Source organism: Cibotium barometz, chromosome 9 (genome assembly GCF_041138505.1).
Source record: "Cibotium barometz isolate CiBa-2024 chromosome 9, ASM4113850v1, whole genome shotgun sequence".
Lineage (NCBI taxonomy): Eukaryota > Viridiplantae > Streptophyta > Polypodiopsida > Cyatheales > Cibotiaceae > Cibotium > Cibotium barometz.
Genome location: NC_141054.1, coordinates 7,578,105 through 7,592,033, shown reverse-complemented (window position 1 = coordinate 7,592,033; position 13,929 = coordinate 7,578,105). Strand labels below are relative to the sequence as shown.

Sequence of the window (13,929 nt, the reverse complement as noted above, 5' to 3'; positions counted from 1 at the left end):
GAGGTCTTACAACATGGGAAGCAGTCACTGCCAATGCAATCCAGTTAGAAGACAACTTGATGGTTGCAGGTAAAAAGGTGTCTTCGGAGACAAAATCCGTTAGTTCGCAAGTATGTGGGCATGAGCCAATGACAGTAAAACCTATTGCCAAGGAGCCCAAGATATCCAAAATGTCTGTGATGACCGACCTTACTAAGGCTCTCCAAGAATACTTTAGGGGTAATCGAGCTCCTCAAAATAGCCATATGTACCCAAGAAGAGAGTAACAATGGTGTTCGGTTTGCTTAGGACCACATAGCACGAGTGAATGTCCCACATTCAGAGTCAAATTCAATGGAAATTGCAATGCATGTGGTAAGTATGGCCATCAATCTAAAGATTGCCTAGTACTTAAGCAAATGTTGGCAAATCAGGCACCACTAGCCTGGTCAAACACACCTCAAGTACCCGCGCTAATGCCTGCACAACCTGTTGAGTAACCGTCACAGCACATAGTTCCAAGGAATCCGAATGTAGTCCAGTCTGTGCCGTTACCACCGCTAGTGCTAGGACCACAACCTCCACATCCACCAAGGATTACCCCAATAAACCAGATGGGTTGTGAGTCACATAGTGCGTGTGGGGATTATGAAGAGGAGATAGACCCCACTGCTTCATATGGGATTGATACGTTTGAAATGATTCCCCAGTACTACATGGAGGATCATTTCGGGCAAGTCAAGCCTGTATATCAAGCGGCTGCTCTCGCCACAAGAGGGCAAAACCTTAATACCTTGGCGAGGAGACCACCTCTTCAATGCTACGATTGTGGTGGACCGCATCGTGTAGCGGAGTGCCCTAATAGGCTACAGAAGATCGCAAATGCAACCATATCAAGGGAGCACATTGGGAATGCCGGTACTTACATGTAATCGTTGTGGCATAGATCATTTGATCGCTCAATGTCCACATAATCCTAATGCACCCAAGATTACGCCATTGAATTTGGTTGAGGTCACCAACCAAGCACGAGGAACCACACCCGTTGTACCCGTGAATGTAGTTACACGGTCAATGCTTCAAAATCAAAACTACATTCTCGAAGAGAGGGATACTGCATCAATCGCTCAGGCAAAGAAAAAGAAAACACGATGGAAGAGATCACTTAATGCTACGAGCTCCAAGCCTAGTTCAAAGACTAACATAGGGACAGGAGACGACCCCGTGTATATGAATGATCCTGAAGATGATTCTGATTTAATAGAAACCATGGGGACCAAAGCCACTACCTTAAGGGAGGAACCCACTCGGGAGCTCAATGAAGGAGAATCAAGCAAGTACATAAATAAGGGAAAACAGAAGGAAACTTCCTCAGCCCCACAACCAAGTTAGTTAATGCCCTCTCGACCACCCAAACTGACTGAGACTCCCCAAGACAAGCCACGTGGGCCAAAAACCCTCAAGAAAAAGATTGGAACTTACCCAAACCCAGTTGAGGAGATTGAACAAGTGCAACACTTAAGGGGTTTGGTGGAAGAAACACAAAGAGAACTCGAGCCAAACCCGAGAAAAATCAAAATTCCAGACACAGTGTTTCCTACGCAAGTTCAGCCTCACAGGAACCATAAACCGTTAGCTATACCTAGTATCATTCGGGAAGAAAGTGAGGATAGGACATCAGGAAGTGGGCAAACACCCTTTTTGCTTGAAAGAATGTTTAGTGAGGGAATGCCTGACCCCATCGAAGAGGAAGTGATTCCATCTTCACCAGTCCCTAGTCAAGGGGCGATGTCTCAAAAAGTATCGTTGAATGTGTCCAAGCTAATGGATTTCATGTCCTCTGAAATCAGAACCACGATCATATCCAAATTATACGGAGATCCTGAGCTATTCTTAGCTCTTCGGGCATTTCTTAATGGAGAACTAAAGGCGGGGCTACCACAATTTGCAAATATGGATAGACCCGACACGCTTCAAGATGAAGAGGAACATTGGGATCTACAACCCAACCTAGATGAAGACTCGGTCGTTGAAATACCTGTGAACAAGTTGGGACAGTACTTTGAAGGTGACGAATCTAATGCAACCCTCCCCATTACTACCAAGGGATTAACTCTAAAGGGAATCCTTGATGGTGGTGCTGGCGTGAGCATTGTGACTAAAAACTGTTGGGAATCTATGGGAAGACCTCACCTTGAAGTCACAAACATAGTGGTTAAGATGGCAAACGGAACCATAGCTAAACCTATTGGAATGTTAAGGGACCTTAAGATCAAGGTCCTGGGATACAAGGTAAAACATACGTTCATTGTAATGGATTTCTCCAAGCATCCTATGTCATATCAAATGATCTTAGGACGTCCTTTCATGAGGGAAGCACAAATGGTACATGACTGGTCAAAAAACCATGTCTACCTATAATTCCAGGACTCTGTCATTCGAGTTGATCTTGAGAATGGTCGTGCACATCCTTTAGGAAGCAAGGTTATCATTGATAATCGATCGGATACCACTATTCACTCCGCCCCATTAAGGTATTGCTATACATGCAAAAAAGAGACTGATGATGGGAAAGATTCTCCTTATATGGATGTCCTACCGGGTATGACTGAGTCGGATAACGTGGATTAGGTACACCTAGCGGCAGCCATAGACACATGGGGAAATAGAGGCACAAGTTGGGTAACACGTGAGGGGCAAGATATGCCACCGTTAGTGCCAATAAACATGATAGGTGTTATGCACTTGACTCCTGATGGCGAGAAAGTGGCAAACTCCACTGACACTAAAAATAGCGAAGACTCTAACCAATGCAACTCTGAGTATGAATCTCAAGAAGAAACTAACTCTGAGCCTGATGGGGGGAATGAATCAAATATTCACCCAAATGTGGAAGCAAGGTGCTCAAGGCCTAGGACGGTGACCTCCTGCAGTTCATCCGAAAGTGAAGGGGACACAAGTGAGGATCGACCAAGTGAGTTCGAATCTGACAGAAACAAAAATCAAAAACTTGGTAAGAAGAAAACGAGACATAAGCGACAACGCTATCGAGCCAATGTACGAACTGCAAAAAACAAAGAGAGATCCACTGCGCAGAATGGCTTAGTTATGTAGGAGCTATTGACGCTCATCGGAAGTTAGCGCATAATTGGGGACAATACCTCCAAGGTGTCATGTGGTGTATTCCACAACCTCATGACGTCGCCCAATTAGAAATTGATGAGAAGCCAAAACTAAGTCATACTGCAAGAAGGCGGCAAAAAAACCAAGAGTTGGCTCAGCAACAAAAGGAAGCGGAATTGAAAGAAAAAAGCCTGGCACAACAAGAACCAGTAGACTTACACCCCGCACCCGAGCATTTCAAATCATTTACCACAGGGGAACGTAAAGTGGTCTACACAAAAGCCCAACGAACACCTACCAATGGGAGTAGCGGTGTCTACGATGGCCCGGCGGTAGTTAAGGAGATAGACTTAGCAGATCTGGGTGAGGAGTCTAAACCAGTTTTTATTGCTCAAGACCTCACCAAGCGGAAGAAGCTGCACTTACGAAGCTTCTTAAAGAATTCAAGGACATATTTGCTTGGACATATCATGATATGAAGGGTGTTCCACCCTCGGTGGTGCAACACACGATTCCAATGATTAGCACTGCTAAACCAGTCCAGCAACGTCCCTACCCAATGAATCCTAAGTACGCCAAGATTGAACAAGAGGAAATTGAAAAGCTTGTAAAATGTGGATTCATATACCTTATTGAGCACTCAGAATGGGTTTCTCCGATAGTCATCGTACCAAAGAAGAATGGGAAACTTAGAGTGTGCGTTGATCTCAAAAAGGTTAATGCAGCCACCAGAAGGGATCATTACCCCTTGATTCTGAACATGTGCTTGAAAGAGTGGCAGGCAAGGAGGCATATAGCTTTTTAGATGGGTACTCGGATTACAATCAGATCACAATTGCAGTCGAGGACCAAGCTAAAACAGCATTTATCACGGAGTTTGGAGTGTTTGCCTTCCGCGTCATGGCTTTTGGCTTGACCAATGCACCTGCAACATTTCAACGATTGATAAACACGGCCTTTAAGGAATATCTAAGGGACTTCTGTGAAGCTTTCTTAGATGATCTTTGTGTTCATTCCTCTTGGGATGAGCACTTGATGTGTTTACGAAAAATATTTGAAAGGTGTAGATTATATCGCATCTCCTTGAATACTTTCAAATGCCAATTTTGGGTTAAACACGGAGTTATCTTAGGGCATATAGTGTCCAAAAATGGGATTTCCACGGACGAGAGTAAAATCAAGGTCATTCTGGAACTGCCACCACCCACCAACTATAAGGGAGTCCAACGCTTTATGGGCCACATTGGTTATTATCGAAGGTTTATTCTATTCTTCGCCGAGATAGCTCGACCATTATATAAGCTTCTCATCGAGTTTATTTGGACCGAAGAATGTGACCGTGCCTATGAGCTATTAAAGAAGGCCTTGGCGAGTGCTCCAATCTTGAGAATGCCTAACTGGGATTTACTCTTCCATGTGCATATTGATGCATCAAACTTTGCTATTGGGGGTGTGTGTTAACTCAACCTGGAGAACACAAGATAGACTACCCCATTAGCTTTGCCAGTCGCCAGTTGAACGATGCTGAGATGAACTACACCACTACGGAGCGAGAAGGGTTGGCAATGATATATGCAGTGAGGAAATTTCGTTATTACCTCCTTGCCACCAAGTTTGTTTTCTATGTGGATCATCAAGCATTGTTGTATCTGTGGTAAACAAACCATGCTCCATAGGAAGAATCACACGATGGCTATTGATTCTTCTTGAGTTTGATTTCACTGTTGTTGTGAGACCTGGCAAAAAACATGTCATGACTGATCATTTGTCTCGCATACCTAATGGTGAAGCTCCTATGGGGGTTGATGATGACTTACCTGACACTTCCCTGTTCATGGTGGAGACAATGCTTGAATGGAATGAGAAGATTGTTAACTTTTTGGTTAATAGCTTTCCACCCAAGGAGCTTCGTAAAGATCTAGCTCGAAAGCTGATCAAAGAATGCGAACCCTATGGCCTGATAGTCGGGACTCTTTATAAAAGAGGAAAGGATGACATTCTTAGGCGTTGTGCCCGAGAGGATGAGTATCTATACATTTTGCAAGAGGCACATATGGGCGTAGCCGGTGGTCACTTCTCAGGAGACTTAACTGCGCGAAAGATTTTACAATCAGGGTATTGGTGGCCCATTATGTTCCAATATGCATCACTCTTTGTGAAGGGTTACGATGAATGCCAACGATACAAGAAACCCCAACGGAAAGATCAGATGTCCCTACATCCAATCAAAGTAAACCAACCATTTGAAAAGTGGGGTTTAGACTTTGTAGGTCCAATTAGCCCAGCGGCCCGAAACACACAATCTCGCTATATTATTGTGGCCATTGACTATATGACCAAATGGGCTGAAGCGAACACGTAAGGCAGACGCGAGGACAACAGCCAAGTTCCTCTTTGAAAATATAATCACACGCTTCGGTTGTCCTTTTGAACTTGTGAGCGACAATGGGACGCATTTTATAAATGACGTGATTAAGGAGCTCACAACAAATTTCATGATATCCCATCATAAATCTACTCCTTATTATCCGCAAGCGAATGGCCAAGCTGAGAGTACAAACAAGACATTAATCTCTGTTTTGACAAAGACAGTTGAAGCTCATTGCACGGATTGGGATCTAAAGCTTACGACAGCTTTATGGGCCTATCGTACTGCGTAAAAAGTGGCTATTAATTGCACACCATTCAAAATGGTATATGGCCAAGAAGCGGTCATGCCGTGGGAATTTGTCATTCCTAGTCTTCGTGTTGCTACTCAAGAGGTTTGGGATGGTAATCCCTTAGTAGAGCGTCTATATATCCTTGAGCGGCTAAACGAAGAAAGACAATTGGTTGTATACAATGCCCTTGTGGAGAAGGATAGAAGGAAAAATTGGTTTGATCGCCACCTAAAGGACAAGGACATCAAGGTTGGGGATAAAGTCCTGATGTATGGAGTGCGAAACGAAAAGAAGAAGCTCAAATATGCTGGTAAGGGACCGTATAGAGTATGTGAAATTACCCCGCAAGGTACCATCAGAGTGGAGACTCTCGACGGAGTTGAGACCATTGGATTCCTTAATGGGAGTAAATTCAAAAGATACTATGACCCCCTGAGCCAAGAGGAGTTACATGCAATCCATCAAAAGAAGGCAGCTAAAGAACAAGCTGAGCTTAAAAAGATACAAGCGAGAGTCGAAACCAAAGAACGTCAACAGCGTGCTAGGCGACAACGAGAAGCCAACTTGGGAATTACGCAAGTATTTTTCAAGGAAGCAGAGGAGGATGCACTGGAATCTGACCTGCCTCTAAGATACCCAATTGAGTTACAGAGTCCTTACGGGGAGGTGCTGTATAATGCATTATTGGATACAGGAGCTCAACACAATTTGTTATCATATGGCGTGTGGTGTCAACTTGGAAAACCACCTTTATCCAAGAGTGCTATCCAAGTTTAAGGAATCAATAAGAAGAAAACCCCTGTCTCAGGAATTCTGCACACTCCGGTTGCCTATGACAAGGGGACCGTAATTCAAAGTTTTTTGGTTATGCCTGCGGGTACCATGGAAGGGACTGTAAACTTAGGGCGCAAATGGATGATGGCCACCAAGTGCAATATCGATTGGGCAACTAGACGAGTCACAACGCAAGAACCCACACTAGGTCTGACCGCTCAAAATCCTGCACCTAAGTCATCCACTCAAATGCTAGATAATGAAAAATCACAAAGTCCAGTGGCAAAACCATCTTTGATTGTTTGTCACCCCTCTAACGCTTCAACGCCAAGAGTGGAAACATGCAGGGTGGTCTCTAAAGCTCCGCTTACTATGCCAAAAAACACATACAAATGGGTCCCAAAAGCTTCGTTAATAGCTACTTCCCCTGCTCAATCTCGTTCAGCCACCAAGAAGCCTCGTAAAAGGAAAGCAGCTACCCACCCGAGAAAGGGCAATGTAACATCGCGATGGATCCCTAAAAAATTATGAGTAGCCCAAGGGTACTACGAGGGGAATGACCAGATTTGAGTCCCTAAACATAAGCTGAATCCTTCTACATCACCTGTAAAACCTTGCAAACCAATTGTTGCCACCCCAATGACAATTCAAGACCGTGGTAAGGGAAAGGTAACAGAGTGCTCCGCACCACTTCTTCCAGAGTTAGTTTGGATTTCCAAACGACATCGATCATTACCACCTAGCTCAGGAAGGGGGGAGCCACATGAAGCTTCTAGCTCCTCATGCTAGGCACACACACATATAGAAGTTTCTACATGCTCTACACCTACTCTTGTCAACACCCAACAAAAAACTGATGAGTCTACGTCTCCCCTTGTAATAGTATCGTCTGAAACCATTTCCTCCATTCGTCAATGGGAGCGTACACTACCATCTCTGCAATTGGATGTGGCCACAAGGGTCATAAAAAGCTTTCTGCCCACATCACAACCTATGACCCGCTGGACAAATTGGTTCCAAGAGGCTGCAACATCATTGCAAATAATATGATCTACCCAAGGAAAGGGGGAGCATGTACTCACGCTCGACATTCTAATGCTTCCTCCTTAACCTTCTCCCCTATGTAATTGCCAAATTCAAGGGGATGTATATATATAGCTTCATACATTTTTTTTAAAAAAAATACAAAGAAAAGAAAAACAAAAAATAGTAAAAAGAGCAAGAGCACAAAAAGAAAAGAAATATCCGTATACAATCAAGAACTAGATTGACCTGTCACAAACCTACTGATGCTATATCTGTGTTTGCAGATATGGCAGATGCACGATCATCATACACTTCATCCACTCCCACCTTTGGTGAGAGGTATCATCTGTACCTTTCTCAAATATTTCACATGTGTTATCCTGTAATTGAAACTGAATGGGATCATATAGATGTACTAGCCAGAGAGGAAAATGTTGAGAAATTAGAATGGCTAATTCGCCTATTGACCATGACTGACCCCTACTCCGTAGAGGAAATATCCCCGATAGCCCAATGCTTTCCTTTTCCACAAGATGACTATCCTCGCATGGTTACATTCTTGATGAGTTTATGTGGATGGGAAAATGAAAAGGAAATATCTGACAATGATGAATGGACGGATGAAACTCATGGCACTACTGAGGTTGACTTTATTTATTTGGATGATGCGGATAGAGGCTTAGCCTTAGGGCTAGAGCCAGGACTCTACAACATCCTCTTACCGTATCCTCAGTAGTAGTGTGGTGACTGGTAGGTAGGTTAGTGTTTTCAAGTTTTTTCTAGTTTGGATTCCTTAAACGAGTCTTTAATTTTTCACACTGATGTGCCTCTCGAGGTATAGTGCTTGTTAGTTGATTGTACAGGTTGAAAAGTTTGAGGTGGGTTCGCTTTCAAGTCCTGAGACTGCCGCAACGTTCATCAAAATATATCTACATCAAATTGCAAGCTGTCTCGTCAAATCAAGGAGATCTCCAATTTCAGGTGTAATTCTTCCATGCCCACTCTCTTTAATTTTTTACTGTTCAATTAATTGCATGAACTATAATGCATGACCACATGGAAATTATCAATGTACTACTTAGTTTTTGAAGTTGCCTGACGTGCTAGTGTGAATCATTAATGAGTTTAACCTTATTGGATATATTCTTGAGAATGCATGCAGTCTTTAGTTAACCTTGGAATACGATTGTCTTAGGTCTAGGGTCAAACTATCTTAATGTTTGACACCTGGCCATGTTTGTGTTGACCTCTAGGACATAGCTTTTACCCCTTTGTCGAAAGGATGCAAGACAAATTATAGTTCAGGAGCGAAGATCAAAAGAAATAATTTTTTTTAAAAAAAAGCCTACAATAAATGGCAATACAAGTCTATGATGTGCTTTAATGTTGGCCTATCGCCTTATTGATACTTGGTAGGCGAGGAGTATTCTACGCCAGACCGATGCCTTGGTTGGTAGGGGGTAGCCTTGCCTAAGGTGAACTAATAGATTCTTGGAGAATGCTTTGTGTTAAACATGGTACCAGGATCGATGTTAGTTTTGCCTTAGGAAGGTCGCCATTGTGTATAAAAATTGTCACGTGCATAAAGAAATAAAGGCAAAAGGCTTCTGTAACTCTGATGTTTCTTGTGTCCCTAGGCTCGTGGTATTAACTTGTTCTTAGAGTAGACACAGTGTGGTCATTTGTTTATTTATTAAGCTTGGTTATTTTCCTTGACTTAGACCAGTTATAAACCTTGATTAACCTTTGACACCTTGCTAACTCTTGATTTACTTTCAATAATTTTAAACTCCTGTTAATTTGCTACACTAGCTCATTCATGTGACCCTTAAACTAAGTTCTCATAGCAACATCCATTGTGGTCTAACATGCTTGAATTTATACACTTTATATCTTTTGAATTCCAGTATACTTTCACTCTACTTCCCTATTTTGCAGACGGTCCACCACAACAACCCTATCGAGCTTACCATACCATAGCTTCCGAGGACGGAATCTACATCAGGAAGGGGGGCATGTTAACCTATGACGGACATTGAGACGTACTATGTTTTACGTCATTAATTTAAATATTCTGAGTCATGGGCCGGGCTTGTCGGCACCATATGTTAAGGATGAAGGGATTGGGTGATCGCCGATGAGAGGCGCACCTTGAATATCAGTAGGATAAGGGTTAGGATCGTCGGCCGGCCATGTATGGACGCCCAAGTGTGAACGGCCAAGTCACCTATAAGAGTCAAATGTAACCCTAAAATCCTCATTCTCATGTGTTGTGAATACAAGAGTGCTCTTGCCTTATCTCCTTGGTTTTCTTCTCCTGCGTGTGTGTGTGAGAGAGAGAGAGAGTGAGAGAGCGATCGAGCAGCACTGAGTAGCGGCGGCAGGGCGGCGGAGAGGCGGTAGAGTGGCGACAGCGGCTCCTTCTTCACTACGACACGGGAATCCTTCAAGGCGGCGGTTGAGCGGTGAGTGACACACCTTTTGCATTCTGTTTGAGCTTGCTTTCCTGATTGTATGCTTGCAGCCATTCGTGGCTCGCATACGGTGTTCGGCAAGTCCCCAGCTACGACCTGTGCGGCAAAAGCGCACAATTATTTTCTATGATTTTGAGGGATTGGGCATATTGCAGTTAGCTCTTTGATGAGACAATTATGAGGTACCTTTGAACAAATATGGCTAGGTCCATGGCTAAATACTGAATTATCATCTATCTCTTTTCAGTTACACTTAGCTGATTAAAAGCCACATGATATTCTGAATGCTTGGTTGCATGCTAATCATGTGTTTACTAATAAGGACATCTTATAAAGGGGTTTCTCCTGGTCCCAAGTTTTTGCCTAAATATAAGGTCTTAACTTTATGGCCTAATATATGGATCCACTCCATCTTCCTTTTACTTGACTCGAATATAGCTTAAATATGAGGATATTTGGGTGACATCTATAACATGTGGTAGATCTTAGGACACTTGTAATACACACACAGGCTAACAACTTGTTTGTCTGTTTTGGATGGATGCAAGTAACAGGATCTACCCTCTCAAATGTCTTGAAGTTTAAGCTTTACGACACATGTTGCATTGTTGGAGACACAGTCTCCAACAACTCATAACATGATTATTGTAAACAATATTGTTGTTGTGTAATCATGTTAAAAACACTTCATTCATTAAGACTGTTTGGGTCCTTGAACTTTTTGTTAACTTTTTATTTAGCTGTGGATATGTTATTAAATATAGATAAAACACACACACACACACACGTACACGCACACACAAACACAATGTAGTAATCCCTTTCTCTCTCTCTCTCTCTCTCTCACACACACACACACACACACACACACACACAATGTAGTAATCCCTCTCTCTCCCCCCCCCCCTTTATCTATAAAAGGAGCCCTCCTCTCCCTTTCAAATCCCTCTCTCTCTCCCCCCCCCCCTTTATCTATAAAAGGAGCCCTCCTCTCCCTTTCAAATCAAGGAATGAGCCTCCTCAATTGAGCATTTTGTGTCATTGCCATCTCTCTCTCGCTCTCTCTCTCTCTCTCTCACACACACACACAAATCACACACACACACACACACATAGAGACACGATGTAGTAATGCTCTCTCTCTCTCTCTCTCTCTCTCTCTCTCTCTCCTTTATTGTGCTTGTCTTTCTTGCTCTCCTAGCCATTCGAATTGAAGGGGCTTTACACATATGAGCTAGAAATCTAGAACTTTTCCTAAAATTAAGGGTGGGTGAGGAGATGGATGAGGACATGAAGCTGGGCAGGGGAGATCTCCCTAAATTTTAGGAAAAGTTACACTTTTGCTGGAAAAGAGGGGGATACCCATAATGTGTAAGAGTCTGTGCCCATATAGTCTTCTACAAGGAATCTATAGCCAATGCAGGAGCTCCTACAAGTGTGACGACTCGACCCCAAGGGGACCTTGACGGGGCTCGTTTCACCTTTGCCAATGTGCCAAGCGGTAACACAATAAATGGGACCGCCGACCAATATCCCTGCGGGACTCACGATTGCTTGCCAAGAGAGAGAGAGAGAGAGAGAGAGAGAGAGAGAGAGAGAGAGAGAGGGACGTTTGCTTACCGAGAGAGAGAAAGAGAGAGAGAGAGAGAGAGAGAGAGAGAGAGGGACGTTTGCTTGCGAGAAAGACCCACGTTGGAGTTGAGATTCTATTAACAAGAAAGAGATTACAAGGGAGCGCGTAGCACTTTTGAGAAGGGATACGATCTACGGTCGTCATGGGGGTGGGGGACCAAAGCATTAAACTCTCAAGCAACCAACAACTCTCCTTCAAGCAATCAAGCACTCACCTTTTCCCTCTCCCTCATCTTTATCTACCACCCACGGGGTCCTAGTAGTGGGATCTAGGGTCCCCATTGCGTTGCAAAAATCTACGGCCCAAATTCGCCGGCTCGTGAAGTAATCTTGGGCAACCCGAGACTACCGTGCTTGAGATTACCCCTGGGCCGAGATTACTTTGCAAGTCAGCGCGACGAGAGTTTTGAATTATATTAAATACGTTTTGCTCCCTATTGCATATGGGAGTAATGGTAGAGCATGTGGCTAAGATGCTCGAGGTGCTGGGTTCGAATCCTAATGGGGGGAGGGGGCGACGAGCCGAAATTACTCCGTTTTGCCTGAGATTACTGCCGTCGCCCCCGTAGATTTATGGCGGTGGGGTGAGAGCCATAAATACCACTACTCTCATCTCGCCGTAGTTATAGTTGAGTGCCATAAATACCATTACTCTTTTCTCGCGGTAGTTATTTTATCCATTAATCATTCATCTAGGATAAAGAATGGTTGGATTTACTAAAGAAGAGAGGGGAATACCTTTTTTCAATGAGGCATAACATCAGTTCATTTTAGAGAAGACAAAAATCATAAAAAAAAACCATAAAATGAATAGAAAAGAGAAGAATCTCCAACTTACATGGTGAATTTGAGAACTTTCCTTTGGCTTGATGGTTTGAGGGTTCTACTCTTGTTTGAAACAAGAGTGGCCACCAATCTTTTAGGAGAGGGAAGGTCAAAAACTAATGAATTATGAGAAAATTCACAGTTTTTGGCTCTTGGGAGAAGTAAGGTAACACTGCAAAAACACTATTAAGCTTCAACAAAGGAGCACCTACCCTTGGACCCCTAGTCCCTAAGAATCCCCTAGAACGTCTTCGCGGGTACCTAGTGCTAAACCTTTGTCGTGCTTTTTTTGTTTTTTTTTTCGTCGGCTGCTGTCCAAATCCTTTTCTCTAACGTGCGCAGTTACCAATTTCTGACTTCCATCGGTTTTGTGAAGTGGGTCTTGGACTTTCATCGATTTTGTGAAGTGGGTGGGATGATGAGGAGCAACAATAGGAGGTGGAGGGAAGGCTACTGCAGCGCGTGCCTGCGCTGCATGCTAAAGTTCTTTAATTTTTTGCTCTCTTTTGTAGGGGTGGCTCTGCTGCTCTACTCGCTTTGGGTTCTCCACAAGCTGCCCACATCCTCAAGCTTCCGGATCCTTCCATCCCAGCACGCCCCAGACGCATCGAACCTCAACTTGGGCGCATGGAATTTACCTCCTGTCTGGTTAGTTTTTTCTTTTTTGTTAAACACATTCATACACCCAAAAAACCACTTAATTACGTAAAGAAATCTATGTTTTAGTTTACCGTGATTTCTCTGTCTGCTGTTGCGACAATGTTCTGCAACGCACTTGTGTGAATGGATAAAACAATTTTCTTTTTCATAGGAAAATTGCGGATTTGTTACCCCCATTTTGTGGATATCATGTAGTAAAATAGAGAAATTTAATGTGTTTATTTGAGATTCAATTGTGAATTCAGCATGCATGCCTGCCAAGATGATGGTGGCATGTTTTCAACTATGTGCGAAATGTGCAAAATGTTTTCAGCTCTGCATGCCTGTCGGCTTTGTGCAGTTTTTGGGAGCACGGATTCTCAGAGCACTGAACTATTAATTCATCTAATCACTTAATCAACCACATAGTTTAGCTGCATATAAACAATCACTAGAATGTGCTATGAATGCATTGGGGGTCAAAAATAGACCGACTTCCCTTTTAGATATGTTATCACCAAAAGGAGTATTTGTGCTACAAGCTTGTGGGCGATCCATGTTCACCGAGTTGCTGAATATAATGAAATAAAAATGAATAAAGTTGATAAGAATCTTCGGAATCTTGCATCAAGACTCCCTCCTCTCCTCTATTTAGTGTATCTCCATGCGGGCTGCGTCCTTGTGTGACTCACTATCTGGGGTCTACTCTTGTAGTTTCTAGGGGGAGGTGCAGGCTCCCCTCTTGCTCCTGAAATGCGATGAATCTGTCCTAGGCTTCTCTCTACAATAGTGATCCA

The 13,929-nt window shown here is 43.3% G+C and overlaps 1 protein-coding gene across 2 annotated transcripts in view; it reads left to right on the top strand.

The window, feature by feature from the left end:
- The first annotated feature begins 12,746 nt into the window (after positions 1–12,746).
- LOC147635214 (tetraspanin-19-like) overlaps positions 12,747–13,929 on the top strand; it is a 31,341-nt gene continuing 30,158 nt past the window's right edge. The window contains exon 1 of one of the 2 annotated variants that reach the window (XM_086802428.1): positions 12,747–13,141. In XM_086802428.1, coding sequence (XP_086658554.1) covers positions 12,909–13,141 — 233 coding nt within the window. In that variant the 5' untranslated portion in view covers positions 12,747–12,908. The remainder of the gene's footprint in view (positions 13,142–13,929) is intronic. The other variant, XM_086802427.1, reaches the window with a different exon arrangement.